The sequence below is a fragment of the Aegilops tauschii genome, unplaced genomic scaffold (genome assembly GCF_002575655.3).
Source record: "Aegilops tauschii subsp. strangulata cultivar AL8/78 unplaced genomic scaffold, Aet v6.0 ptg000680l_obj, whole genome shotgun sequence".
Lineage (NCBI taxonomy): Eukaryota > Viridiplantae > Streptophyta > Magnoliopsida > Poales > Poaceae > Aegilops > Aegilops tauschii.
Genome location: NW_027332913.1, coordinates 49277 through 62810, shown reverse-complemented (window position 1 = coordinate 62810; position 13534 = coordinate 49277). Strand labels below are relative to the sequence as shown.

Below are 13534 nucleotides of genomic sequence, written 5' to 3'. Positions count from 1 at the left end.
CGACTACATCAACCGCGTTGCGCTAACGCTTCCGCTTTTTGGTCTACGAGGGTACGTAGACAACACTCTTCCCTCTCGTTGCTATGCATCACCATGATCTGCATGTACGTAGGATTTTTTTTTTTGAAATTACTATGTTCCCCAACAGCTACTCCACCTGCAAGATCAAGGAATGAAGCCACTCCACCTGCAAGATCAAGGAATGAAGATACTCCATCAGGATCATAGTAGCCACCAGCAAGGACTGCTACTGCAAGATCTGCTTCTGCAAGATCTGCTACTGCCAGATCTGCTAGAGGGTTAGCTAGTGCAAGATTTGCAAGGCCTTTCACTGCCCCAAGATTTGCTACTGGAGCTTCATCTTCCGGTCCTTCTACTTCTGGTGCTCCTTCAAGTGTCCTAGGGAATTATACTCGCTTGATGTAATTCTTTACTGCCAGTGGTAACCATTGAGTGATAGAATGATTCTGATGGTTGCATGTTGCAACTTTGGTCTGATGTGTACCAGAAAATGCTTATGGATTTTGCTTCTGAACTAAGTTGTTTGTGCTACAAAACCATGTATGTTCTGATGTAGTACTAAGTTGGGTCTGATGTGTACTAAGTCTCATCTGGTCATTTGTGAACATATCATGCTCCTGTCAACATATTATGCCTGCAATATTTGGTCATTTGGCATTATTCAAGAATTCAATGCTTTTTGTGTTATTGCAAAGATGCTCCTGTCAACATATCATGCACATAAATTTGGTCATTTGTCAAGAAACCATGCTCATGTCAATATTATTCAACATTTTAGATGAGTTTAGATCATGCTCAAACTGGATGATAATGCCATAATGGCCACATACTTCATTACTAGGATCAACATACCAAATCTTTTTTACAAAGACACCTAGCTAACACATTACTAGGATCAACATGACTAGGATAAACATTCAGTTCCAGCAACACCTGACCACAACCATTCAGTAAACCAAGGATCAACCTGACCACAACTTGCATCTTCAGTGCCAAAAGATCACTTGAGTCTAAACTACTGACCAGTACCACTAAACCTGACCACAACTACCACTAAACAAGCTTACTGCAGCAGCATCTTAGCTGTCACTAAACCTACCACAAAGACAAGAAAAAGAAAGACAACATTCTGATATTTCCCCTTCAGTGCATCTATCTCTGCATTTTTCTCATTGAGCTGGTCTTCCAAAGACATAGCCACCACCTCTCTTCCTCTTTGAGCTTCAGGCAGAGCCACAACTGCAGTGTCATCTTCAAACACAGCAACACTTGATTCACCTCTCAGCCTACACACTTCATCCCGCAAATCTCCGATCAAATCACTCAAAAACTTGGGCAGATGATCATGATGCCATTCAACAAAGCCACAACTACCATGCTGTACCAACAGAAATCAGGGTTTGAGAGGGGAGAAGATCTAATGAACAGAAAAATAGAACAAAAATGAAGCTCACCATGGCATCCACGCAGGCGTAGTACCTCCGCCTGGGTTCTGATGGCTCCATGAGATCCATCTCGGGGCCTTCCAACGCGGCCTGCACCAGCAGAGCTTCTCCGGCTCGTACGCCATCGGGCTCTCACGGTAGGGCACCGGCGACCTCGATTCGTCCCCTCTCCTTCCAGAGGCTCGACGGAAGCTGGGAGCCTGAGAATGACCCGAAGACCACGACATTGCCTTGGACGCAGCCGCCGCCGCTGCCGCCCCCTGCGAGATCGCCTCCGCCGCCGGCCCGCTCAGGAATCGCCTCCGCCGTCGCCTAACCCTAGTTTTTCCCCCAAATCCCCAATCCGTTTCCTGTTCGCCCCCACGCATTGCTGTTATAACCAGGGCCACCACTCAGAGCGTTTTTTGGCTATAGGACAGTGGCCACGTTAGCGTTTTTTTGGCTAAAACGTCACTAAGGTTTGATTTGGACCAGGATTCGTTAGTTTAGAGGTATAACTTGAGCCATCTAACAGCCATCAAAGCAACATATTTCATCAGAGGTATAACTTGAGCCATCTAAGAAAGCATTAGCTAAATAACGTAGCATAGTGGAGTTCAACATAACCATAGATTCTTACAGCCATAATTAATAGATTCTTACAACATTAGCTAAAGACCATAGCATAGTGGAGTTCAACATTGTTCACAACTACTACATCCATACATTACACTTCACTAAACCACCCTTCACAAAAGATTAGCAAAGCCTTCTATCAAAGCAACATATATCATGATAGGTATGCTCTACTTCATCTACCAGATCATCTTCATCTACCTCATTCCTTCAAGATGTCATGGATCAACTTCAACTTCTCTTTGCTCTTCTCAAGTGAATTGAACTGAACAGCTAGCTGGAGCTTTAACTCATCCCTGCATTTTATCAGATTCTCATGTCCCCTCTTGAGATCATACATGTGAAGGTTCAGCTGCACATTCTCTTCTGTGAGTTTTTTCACAGACTTGGTGAGCTCATCAACCTGAATCTTTAAATTGTTGTTGCCTTCAGTTAGCTTTTCCTTCTCTTTCAAATGATTCGTCTTCAGGTTCCTAATGACACTGCCTTGAGCTTCTAGCAGGTTCATCAGCACTTTATACTTCTCTTTCAGCTTCAAGTTCTCTGCCTCTTTCTTCTCCATCTCATTCTTCATGCCAGCCACAGCTGATGCACTGGCAACCTCAGCTCTCTTCTCCTTAGCTTGCACATAGCTCAAATCCAACACCCTGTCCTCCTGTGCACCGAGAAGTTGATGGACATCTTCAACTAGTTTGTCATAGTTGGCATCCAGATTCCTTTTCTCTTCTTTAAGGTGGTGGATAGTAAGTGAACTTTCCAGGTTATCCTTCCTCCTAGCATGCCTGCTGTCTTCAAACATTTCCCAAAGCTTCAACAATGCATTTTGCATTGTGGGAGGCCACTCTGGGTCAACCCACGCAAGAAAACCACAATTCTCACTTTCCTGTAATATAGTAAACATTTATATTGTTACTCTCTCAAGAATTACAATTATGAAAGGGCACTTTTAAAAAATCAACTAAGAGCATAAGAACTACAACCTATACATGTGGTCAACTAAAAAGTGCTACTTCTACTGCAACCTATACTGCCTCAATTAAAAATTAGCATTTACACTGCTAACTAAGCTGCTGGTCATATATACTACTACAAAAAAGTGGGCAATTTAACTAAACATGAATATACATGAGCACATGCCTACACAACATGTTGCAGTGAGCTTCAGTACTAATAAATAACTAAACTATGAGCATCTCCACTACCAACTAAGCTGCTGCCCATATATATTACTAACATCAGGTGGCATGTTTAACAAAGGTGAGCATCAAAGCTACTAACTTACTAATAAATAACTAAACAATGTGCTTCATCATCAGTAGGAGTACTCCATCAGTAGTACTAACTTACTAAACAGAGGCTACCAACTATATTACAGTGAACATAGAGAGAGAGCATGAATCTTACAGGCTGAGCACAAACTAGAAACCTCCTGCCCGTCTCAAATGATTCAAAAGCTACACGACGCTCAGTTGGCAGCCGATGCTCCACGCAGAGCCCTTCTGATGCCTTCTCCAAGCCATTGTAGTCTTGGTCTTCAATACTAGCAGGAATCTACAGGAGCAAATCCCCAAATCAGAAAACCAGATCAGCAAATCCCCAAAATCCTTAAATCAGAAACCCTAACCCTAACTCACCCTAGCTCTACCACTGACCTGATAATGCATACCGTCTTCGGAGGAGGAGATCTGCAGGTTGGACAAGTCATCGCTGCTCTCATCCTCGAAGACCATGGCGCGGCGGCGATGGCGGACGCGGCGGTCTGCGCGGTGAGTGGCGGTGGATTGGAGCGACGAGGGCGATGGGGCGAGGAGAGGGACAGAGTGCGGTTGGCTCCGGTCCGACGAGCCCCGACCCAGCTACATGGTGCGAACGAGCCGGGCTGGAACGAGTGACCGAGCGGGTAGGCCACCGTGGCACCTGACACTTGGGCCGGTCGGTCAGATACGTGGTCAATACGGGCTTATACGACTGTCAGACCGTTTCGCAACACTTAGGCTCTGAGCTGGTACTGAACTGCAAAAAAAATGACTGATGGTACTGATTCGTCACGACGTGCCGAAGTGTGGTAGTTCCTTGCAATTAACTATGTTGTTTAGTTTGTAGCTATGTGCCGTTGGTTGATGCTTGGGAGTTTGGCGCTCCAGCGTAAACAACGTAAGCACAGGCTGCACAACACAGCGTAACGGTAGTGGAAGGAAGCGATGTGCTTTAGGCGGGTATCCCATTTGTCTCTCCGTGGATGTAGGATGTAGTATTATCGCTTATCCCACATACTCGTCTAAAACACGATTTGCCCTTTTATTTATTGCTCCACACAAAGGAATCCCCTCCTCACGCTGCTCTTGCTCGCCACCTGCCCGTGAGCACTGGGCCTGCGCCGCCACGATTTTCCCTTTTTATTTATTCCTCCACATTCCCCTCACGCTGCTCTTGCTCGCCACCTGCCCGTGAGCACTGGGCCTGCGCCGCCACTCTCTGCGCACTCCCGAGACGCTGCCGCTGCCCGCTGCTACGATGGACTGGGAAGAAGCGGCGACTTTGCAGGTGGAGGCCGTAGCGGCGGCGGCGGTTGATTTGTCGCCGGTGGAGGCCGTAGCGGCGGCGGAGGAGGTTGAGGCGGACACATCAGTCAACCGCAGCATCGTCAACAATCAGGTACCGATGCCTTCTCCCCCTTTTATGTATATATATATACTCCAGTGGAAGTAGATTCCAGCAGTCTTTTTTAGAATCTGAGCAGTTTTTTACTAGACTAGATCTTAATTAGAGGAGGATATGTCTAATCGATCTGTCGGTTAAGCGGTGACAAACAATAGCGGCGGCTGCTACGGATCAGCCGGATGATTTCCCCAGGAAATCATCCGGCTAGCCAGCCGTACGATTCAGGCGCGGTGGCCGTTCGATTCATGTGATGCAGCCAGTCTTCCTTTCCTTTCCCCGGGTCTACACACAACGCGACACCACATGAGCTTCAACGCTTCCGCCGTGGCACCGGCGCCGGCGGCCACCCAGCAGCGGATGCTGCGACCCCGACGAGACACGAGGCTGCGCACTACCTGTTGCATCTCTCGCCACGCGGCAGCACTCGTGCTACAAAAAATCAGAGCGACGCCGGCCACCGTCCTTGCCATTGGTGCCTTGCAGCTCCGCCACCCCCACTCTGACCGTGGATGCTTTGCAGCACTGCCGCCGCTCCCGCAGCACTAGTGCCTCCACCACAGCACCGACGCCGCCGATGAGCGCTGCATCGCGCATCACTGGTTCCTCTTCGCAGCGACACACGTGTTGCATAGAACCGCCGACAGCACCGACGAGCGTTTTGCAGCACTGGAAGTTGCCGAGGAGCGCCGTGTCGCTGTGCCCGCTGCCGTCGATGAGCGCCGCATTGCCGGCAACACTGACGGGAGTTGCATCTGAACATTGCAACTACCCCTCTCCACGCTGCATTGAAGCTCCGCCGCCGCGCGTGCACCACCATGCGTGTTGCGTTGTCAGCTTCCGTCGCCGGCGAGATACACGGGTCGCAGCAGCAGGTGGTTTACGCGAGGGAGAACTCCGGCTCGACGCGCCAGCGGTCACACGCTGAAGCTCCATTGCAGCGTCCTCGGCAGCACGCAGTGCTCCATTACAATGCCGGCTGACGTCGATGAACGTTGCATCGCAGCACCGGTGGCCGCCGAGGAGCGCCACATCGCCGGCAGCACTGACGAGAGTAGCATCTGAACATTGCAACCCGCCCACGCTGCATTGAGACTCCGCCGCCGCGTGCACACCACCGTGCGTGTTTCGTTGTCAGATTCCGTTGCCGGCAAGATACGCGGGTCGCAGCACCAGGTGGTTCACGCGAGGGGAACTCCGGCTCGACGCGCCGTCCGTGGCATGCTGAAGCTCTATCGCGTCGCCCTCAGCACCACGCGATGCTCCATTGCAGCGCCGGCACGCGATCCTCTATCACAGCGCCGGCGGTCGCACGCTGAAGCTCTATCGCATCGCCCTCAGCAGCACGCGGTGCTCCATTGCAGCGCCGACACGCGATCCTCTATCGCAGCGCTGGCGGTCGCACGCTGAATCTCCATCGTAGCGCTGGCAGGCGCGCGAGGAAGCTCTATCACAGCAACCCGCGACGCTCGGTGATGCAACCGGCGATGTTGCATCAATTTCGCGGTCGGGATTTGGATGCGCGGGAGGGTGGTCGGCGTCTGAATCCTCTCTATATTCACGGTGGCGGGGAAAGTGGTGGTAGCGGCCGAGAGCTGTCTCCATATCCGGCGAGAGGTAAGGGGGTAAGAGCATCTCCAAAAGCCGCGCAACGCGCGACGCGTTAAAAGTCAGAATACAGCGCCGGGTGAGCCAGGTTTTGCGCGCGGCGGTGCGCTGGCTCCAGCGGTCGCCGCAAAATAAAGCGCGCCCGAGCCGCTCCAGCAGGCGCGCTATATTTTATAGAAATGCGTACATAGTTCAGTCTTCTCCTACAATACATAGTCCATAGTACATAGTTCTACGATACATAAATAAAACGAAAAACTACTACTACTCGTCATTCTCCGACTCGGACTCTGCCTCGGTGATGTCCTCCTCAGACGTTGGAGCGTAGGCGTCAAGGAACCGCTCGTCGCGGGAGTCCCAGGACTACGCATCTTCTAGCGCGATGTTGTATTTAGCGACCGCCTTTCGCGTTCGCTTGTCCTCGTGATAGGCGGCTCGCTCCTTCCTCCTCTCCTCCCTCCCCGCCCTCCTCTCGGTGAAGAACTGTTCCTCATTGATAATATCTTGCGGGAAGCGTTGCCTCCACAACGCCATGGCTTCCTCGTCCATCTCGGCCAGGCTAAGACAGCGCTCCCGCCTCCGGTTTTTGCGCCGATCCTCGTCGGTGATAAGCCGCGGGAAAGGAGCCAACTCATGTGCCCGCTCCGGCGTCGCCACGTCAGTGAAGTTCATGTCCCAACGGGACCGTCGGAGGCGCCACGCCGCAGCGTCGTACGCGCGGGCACCGTCCTGGGCGGTGTCGAAGGTTCCGAGGCCGAGGCGCACGCCACCGCCCAACCGGATCGAGGCGGAGTATGTGCCGGACGGACGCACGCGGACGCCGCGGTAACCCGAACCTCCCCGGCGGCGAGGCGGCATGATGGCGCGGTGGTGTCGTGTCGGCGGCGAGGAGAGAAAGCGCTAGAGGGAGCGAGAGAGAGTGGCAGAGGGCGCCGCAATTTATAGGCGCGCCGAACGCGGTGCGCCAAATCTAGCGTGCGGGCTGCCGCCTTTTCCCGCGCGCGCGCAATCGTTTCCCGCCACCGCTGGAGCGCGCGAAAACGTCCCGCACGTGCTAAAAGCCCAGTTTACCGCGAGCGCGTCTTTTGGCGCGGCTGTTGAAGATGCTTTAAATGGAGGAGAAAGATAAGTTGCGGGCGAGAAAAGTCGCGGAGAAAAGATATGACTGGGAGAGATATGGATGCGGTGTGTGTGGGACCGAGCAAATGACTCGGTAGATAATACTAAGAGTTTTCCTAAACAATAAATAGGCTTGTATCTCATGAGATTTACGACACTCAGTTTTAGTATCAACCCCGGCAGCGGCAAAAAATAAATATAAAAATATAAGTACGTACCAAAAGACAAGTACTCATAATCATCTTTGTCTTCATTTTTTGTGCAGAGACTCACTCCTATTGCAAAGCTTCTCATTACATTGGTAGGAGTTGTAATTGCATTTCAACCTGCTAGTGCTATCAAGATTCCTGAGAGTATTAATGGGTATGAACCTCTTTTTTTTGTTTTTATTTTCCTTATACTAAATGCATAAATACAAGTATACAGTATGCGAATATTTCATGGCCTTTAGTAATTAGTTCTTTTTTAATTGGCAGAGTGCCACTTATTGGGATGGAAGCGGATCTAGAGGACTATGCTAGGTTGGCTCGGGAAGGACGTCGAGTAGCCAAAATGCGCTCGCCATTTACCATGTCAAGGGAAGGTCTGCCTGTGCTTGAAAATCAGACTGGAGTTGCAAAACCACCGCCGGCCTGGTTATATAACAAGATTGTAAATGGCCATGATCAGGTGGTATTTCTGATTAGAAGCGATAACCTGTATATCGGTGGATACATAAATCCCCAAGGAATTATCCATTCATTCGCCGAATATTCAAGTATGCTCCCCGGATCCATTTCTCTAGGAATCGGTGGAAGTTATAGAGACCTAGTTGGTCGTAGGTCAAACCTTGCAAACCTTGATCTAGGCAAAAGGGCAATGAAGAGAGCTTTGAAGATTCTTTCTCGGTACAAACATGGAGTCAGCGACTTCTTTCAGATGACAACTTCACTGGCAAGGTACTCTGTAGTATTATGTGAGGCACAGAGGTTCACGGAGATTCATGAATCTTTACTTGATAAATGGAACTCAAGGACTGGATACTATATTCAGCGGCCTAAGGAGCTCTTAGTTAGCTGGGCTTCACTGTCGTGTGGTGTGCTGGAGAAGTGGAAACCCACCCTCAAATATGGTAAAACCTATTATTATGAGACATTGTGGAACTATGACAATGTACGGTTCAAACTTAGAACATCAAAAACAGGAGCTCCATATCTCTTGAGACTGCTGATAAAGGGCAAAAGATGCCAGGATAGCATAATGGGCTGGGGCCACCGCCCTTAGGTATGCAGGCAAGTATTTTTCTTTCGTTTTATTCATACCATGCAATTTACAATGCTGAATTGGATACTCTGCCCACCATTAGTACCATGAACTTTCCTGGGGTTTTAGATCCATGACAGCAGCCTTGAGCTGAATGTGCTTTTGTTGAACTACAGGTGTGGAGAAGGGCAAGATGGAGTGCAGTGATGGAGTGCTACCCCTCCTCTGGATCTGAAGCCTAATAAGGAATAAATAAAAAGCTACAACACATGGAGTTGACTTGGTTCCTAACTCCATGCTGAATAAATATTCTTCTGGGATGTTACCCTGCCAAGTTGTGTTGAACATGTATTAAAGCATAGGGGCACTTATATCTCCCCTAATAATAATAATTAAACCGGGTACTTGTCTCCCCAAACTCTGGTTTTTCAGTTGGTTCGGTTGGCATGGCACGGCTCGCCGATTTTTCATTCTGTCGATATATCCGATTACCTCTGTCATGTCCGATTACCTCTCATCCCATCGTCCGTATCAATAGGTTGCTGCACTTTGCTTCCTTCATCTGCGTTTTAGGAGCGTCTCCTTGCTGCGGGCATGTTGTTCTCTTACGACCCTGCGTTTTGCAGATGCTACAGAATCTACTCCTCTTTGCTCAGGCCTTCATACAGCGTCTTGTCCCTCGTGTTCATAGGCCTCCCTGCAGTCCTCATCTTCAGGGGTGCTCCCAATCACGAAGGAGGTTGCTGTGCCCTGACATCCTGTCGTGTGCGCTGTCAACAGTTACTGCCTGCTCAGCTACCTTGGTGGCTTGCTTATTGGTAGCACGGTCCTCGAGCCCAAGCCCATCCCTGGCATGCTCAAATGGCGTCATCACAACAATGGCTTGCTCGAACAGACTCATCAGTCTTTCATACGCTTCCACACTCACATCTTCGAGCTTAACCAGCTCTAGTGCCTTGACGTACATTCTTGTATGCCTGAATGTTAGCGCGGTGGCACAGAGCTGGTCTCCCTGGTAATGCTGAAGGTGATCTGGCAAAACATCCCTCACATCCCTTGTCCACCTTTTTACAATGTGCCTTTCTGGTATCTCTGTCATGCCACGATAGTCCATAATCTGTCTCATGCAAAACAAATAGTATAGGTTAGCTCCCAGGATTGGGCTAATGATCAGCTTCACAATTTCTGTACTTGTGCACACCTTAAGAACATGACAGCATAACATGCCCATATGTTCGAACATACCACATTCACATTCAGATTCTGCTCAATTGTCAATCATCTTCACCAGGAAAACAACCCTGCTCCATTTCTCCCTTCTTTTCAGGCCGAGTGTGTGTTGCCCTGTATAATTCATTGTTCTCAGCCTGTTCGACCCGATACCCACCCAACTAGTACAAAATTTGGCCGAATTGCTCGCCCGAGTGTACACCTTGCTGGCATGTATTTCAATTGACGAGTTCGTTTTGAGGACGTCGCCACCCTGAATGTGAAACGGTTTTTGTCAGCTCACTCATTCAAGACTAGACTCTTCGTCACAGAACAGTTTTAACTTACAATCTTGGTTCTTTTCTCCTCGTAGCTCTCATCGGACTGGCGATCAAACTACAACCTCATGTACACCCGCACCTGTTCTCATGCAAAGGTTTCCCCTAGACAAACCAACGAGAATATTTGTCAGCACGGTACATCTTAAATTCAGCTCAGCAACTTACATATCTTAGGCTGAACTCCCTACCGAGCGTCCACAAACAATTTCCTGCATTGTCTTCCACTTCTCAGGATTGAGCCGGCTCTTTCCATATCTGATACTCCATCCATCCCAAAATGTAAGATCATTTTTAACACTTTTACACTATCATATGACAAAAATGATAAAAAATGATCTTACATTTTGGGACGGAGTGAGTATCAATCTGTGCTCCCAGGAATACAAATTGTAGCAGTGGTATGCCTTTGTCAGTGAGTTGAAGGTGTTGCCCAGCTCCAGCTTGATCACTTCTTCGCCATCCCTCTCTGCAAATCCTCTTATCATTTTCTCCAGAGCACCCATTCTGCTAGCGCATGGCGCTCGCAACCACGCTAACTCTGTCCAGCAAAATAGAAAGAAGATTCAGTGCATAGACGGCGGACTCAGAAGTCAGAACCCTACACTTCTACTTCTCTGCTACCAGAACAACAAAAAAATCAGAGCACACAACACCTAATCACAGCATGCGAGCATTAGAGCATATCCACTCGATTTGGCCCCCCCAGGGGCGCTCAAATAGCGCCGCCTGGGGGCGCGCCGGCGAAAATCTCGGCGTCGGGGCGAGATGTTTCCCAACCGCCGACCCAAGGCCGGCCCCAGACGCCGTTTTTTTGTTTTTTTTCAAAAACAAAACTCGGCCACAGTTCAGCCAAACACGACGCAAATTCGAGCAAACTTGGCGAGTTCATTGACATATTTACAGGAACTTGTGAAAAACAAACTAATAAAGGAAACCTTCATGGCGAGGAGCACCGGCTCGACGACGCACGGCTCCTTCTTCGGCCTAACGAGCCGGGCAGAGGTGGGGAGGGCTCGTTGATGGCGATGCCGCCGCCGCGGGTGCGCCGACCGAGCGGCGTGTCTTGGGGCTCCGGCTTGACAGGGCGGAGAGCGGGTGAGCCGGAGGAGCGGGAGCGGGAGCCAGACAAGGAGGACTCCGGCTCCATGCGCCTCGGCGTCCACGAGCTGCCACACCGGAGGGAGAAGGTGGGGGCCGACGGGTACTCCAGCCGCGGCGTGTTGCCGCCCTCGATGTATTCGAGGACGGCCTCCAACGTGTGGCCTGGCACGCCCACCATCGGCGGCACCCTTCCGAGTTTTGGAGGCCGCGGGGTTCGATGCCGTTGGTGGCCTCGAGTTGCTCGGCGTGACGCCGCCTGAAGTACGGCTCCCACAGCGTGCTGTCAGAGGTGAACCTCGGCCCGTCCCTCGCCGACTGCGGCAGTGAGGCGTGGATGCGGGCGATCTCCACCCACGGGTCCGCCCCAGAGGGAGGCGGCGGCACTGGACCCTGCCGGCGCTCCTCCACGACACCCGCATGTCCGGCGGGGCCGGGTAGCCGGCCTCGTAGAGGAGGCGGGCCTCGTCCTCGCGCAGGGGTAGCGCTCGGCAATGGGGAAAAAGGAGGGACGCCAAGGAGAGAGGAGAGACGGGAGCGTCGGTGGTAGAGAGAGTGCAAGTGTGCGTCTCACCGGTGTGGGAGAGGTGGCTTTTATAGCCGCGGGCGGGCGGCGAGCGTGTGTCCGCCGTGTGTATGCGTGGCGGGAGAGGGCCGGACACGCATCGCCATGCCTTCGCTGCGGCACCCGTGAGGCATCAATGGAAGGCTGACCAGCGCGCCAGCCTCCCCGCGGGAAACCGAGGCGATGAGGACGATGCGGGCGCGGGGTCGCTGACTCGGCGGGCCCGCCGTTCTTTCGCCCCAAAACCGATTGCCCCGGCGCCCCCGGGCGCCCCCAGCGCGCTGGGTTCGGCCTGGGTCTGCCGACGCCAAATTCGGCCCTAACTGGCGAAAAATGGGCTTTTGGGGGGGGCGCGGCTGCGCTTTCAGCGCCAACGATAAGAAAGGGCCTTGGGGGGCTTGCTGGGGGCGCCGCTGGAAATGCTCAGTATTTCGATACATCCCAAGCACACGACCCCATCAACAACAACACCCCTCCCCCCGGCTCTATTCCGTACGATGGTCATCCTTAAATCAATCTATATAATTCCTTACGGGGGCACAAGACAGGCATGACCGCATGAGCTTATTACTTTGTTTTCCAATCCCCACAAGCACAACAATAGGATAGCGGGTGCAGCAAAATCACTGAACTTTTTTTGGGCCATGCCTGCGCATTTGGTAATATTTGGGAAGGGGTATGGGAGTTTAGAGTAGGGAGTTGTATTAAGATTAAACATGGGATGAGACGTCTTATTCTTAATCCTCTGTTTGGCACACAATACAAATTATGTGTGAGATTTAAAGAGAAACAGTATTCCCTTATTTGTTTCATGGGAATTGATGAGTAACTAGACATGGGAAGTTAACGTAATTTATGATGAAGGGCTAAGATTGACTCACTAAAACAATTCCTTTCCAACTCCCACCCCCTCCCGTGTTAATAAAATGGTGGGAGTTGAAGCCTAAAGTCCCATGCCTATTCCCTTCTGAATTTCCAATCCCTCGATTCAAACAGTAGATTTGAAGTCTCGTACCCTTTCAATTTCCATTCCCTAAATGTAATTACCTCCAACCAAACACGCTGAAGATTCAGCCGGGTGGTCGCGGATATGGTTTGATCGCAGACTCGCCTGACTGACTAGACTGTTCGCATCGTTCCGGGCGGGGTCGCCGCCATTGAAGTACGCAGCCACAGACGACTCCCGCACGCCTACTGGACCGCCACTACCGGCCTCGCTCCCGTCGTTCAGATCCGAGCCAGCGGGGACAACCCCATCGATGAAGATTGGCAACCTGCCACAATGGGTCAGAGAAATCAGCGAGGCGGCGCCGAAGCTAACAAATCAAACACTACAAAACGCCGCCGGCACAGCCACACAGCAAGGGCCGGCACGGCCAGCCCGCAGCGCAAATACCATATAGGATTGGGGAGGGGAGGGGCGAGAGGAAGGGGCAAGGGGATGGGGTGCACACCGCCGCTCACCTGCACACCGGATCCATGGGTAATCGCCACCGGCGCTGCTAAGCATCGCCGTCCTCTCGATCTCCTTCTCCAGCCGCCGCCCTCCTCTCTGTTTTCTGCACTCGGAAACGCAAAAGCAGCCCGCTGTTGCGTGTTGTGGCCGAAAAATT

The 13534-nt window shown here is 51.3% G+C and overlaps 3 protein-coding genes across 7 annotated transcripts; 1 reads left to right on the top strand and 2 right to left on the bottom strand.

The window, feature by feature from the left end:
• Positions 1-2283: 2283 nt before the first annotated feature.
• On the bottom strand, positions 2284-3811 carry LOC141033365 (uncharacterized). Its single transcript, XM_073506275.1, has 3 exons — positions 3734-3811; positions 3486-3632; positions 2284-2964 (listed from the first exon to the last, which is right to left on the bottom strand). The coding sequence occupies exons 1-3, from the start codon at positions 3809-3811 to the stop codon at positions 2284-2286; spliced, it is 906 nt and encodes a 301-aa protein (XP_073362376.1).
• Positions 3812-4316: 505 nt separating this feature from the next.
• LOC141033362 (protein synthesis inhibitor I-like) lies at positions 4317-9462 on the top strand. The gene is made up of 5 exons (XM_073506270.1): positions 4317-4736; positions 7732-7829; positions 7943-8737; positions 8885-9056; positions 9412-9462. The coding sequence occupies exons 1-3, from the start codon at positions 4596-4598 to the stop codon at positions 8727-8729; spliced, it is 1026 nt and encodes a 341-aa protein (XP_073362371.1). The 5' UTR covers positions 4317-4595; the 3' UTR covers positions 8730-8737; positions 8885-9056; positions 9412-9462.
• On the bottom strand, positions 8735-13526 carry LOC141033363 (uncharacterized). Of its 5 annotated transcripts, none has more exons than XM_073506274.1 (7): positions 13386-13526; positions 12969-13195; positions 10600-10796; positions 10447-10513; positions 10266-10360; positions 9910-10191; positions 8735-9825 (listed from the first exon to the last, which is right to left on the bottom strand). In XM_073506274.1, exons 1-4 carry the CDS (start codon positions 13400-13402, stop codon positions 10487-10489), a joined length of 468 nt encoding a protein of 155 aa, XP_073362375.1. In that variant the 5' UTR covers positions 13403-13526; the 3' UTR covers positions 8735-9825; positions 9910-10191; positions 10266-10360; positions 10447-10486. The 5 variants fall into 5 exon arrangements, 4 of the variants coding, with proteins under 4 accessions (XP_073362375.1, XP_073362372.1, XP_073362374.1 ...); XM_073506271.1 differs by having other exon boundaries at positions 9521-9825; positions 13376-13513; XR_012195221.1 differs by having other exon boundaries at positions 9538-9825; positions 9954-10191; positions 13386-13522.
• Between the last annotated feature and the right edge of the window lie 8 nt (positions 13527-13534).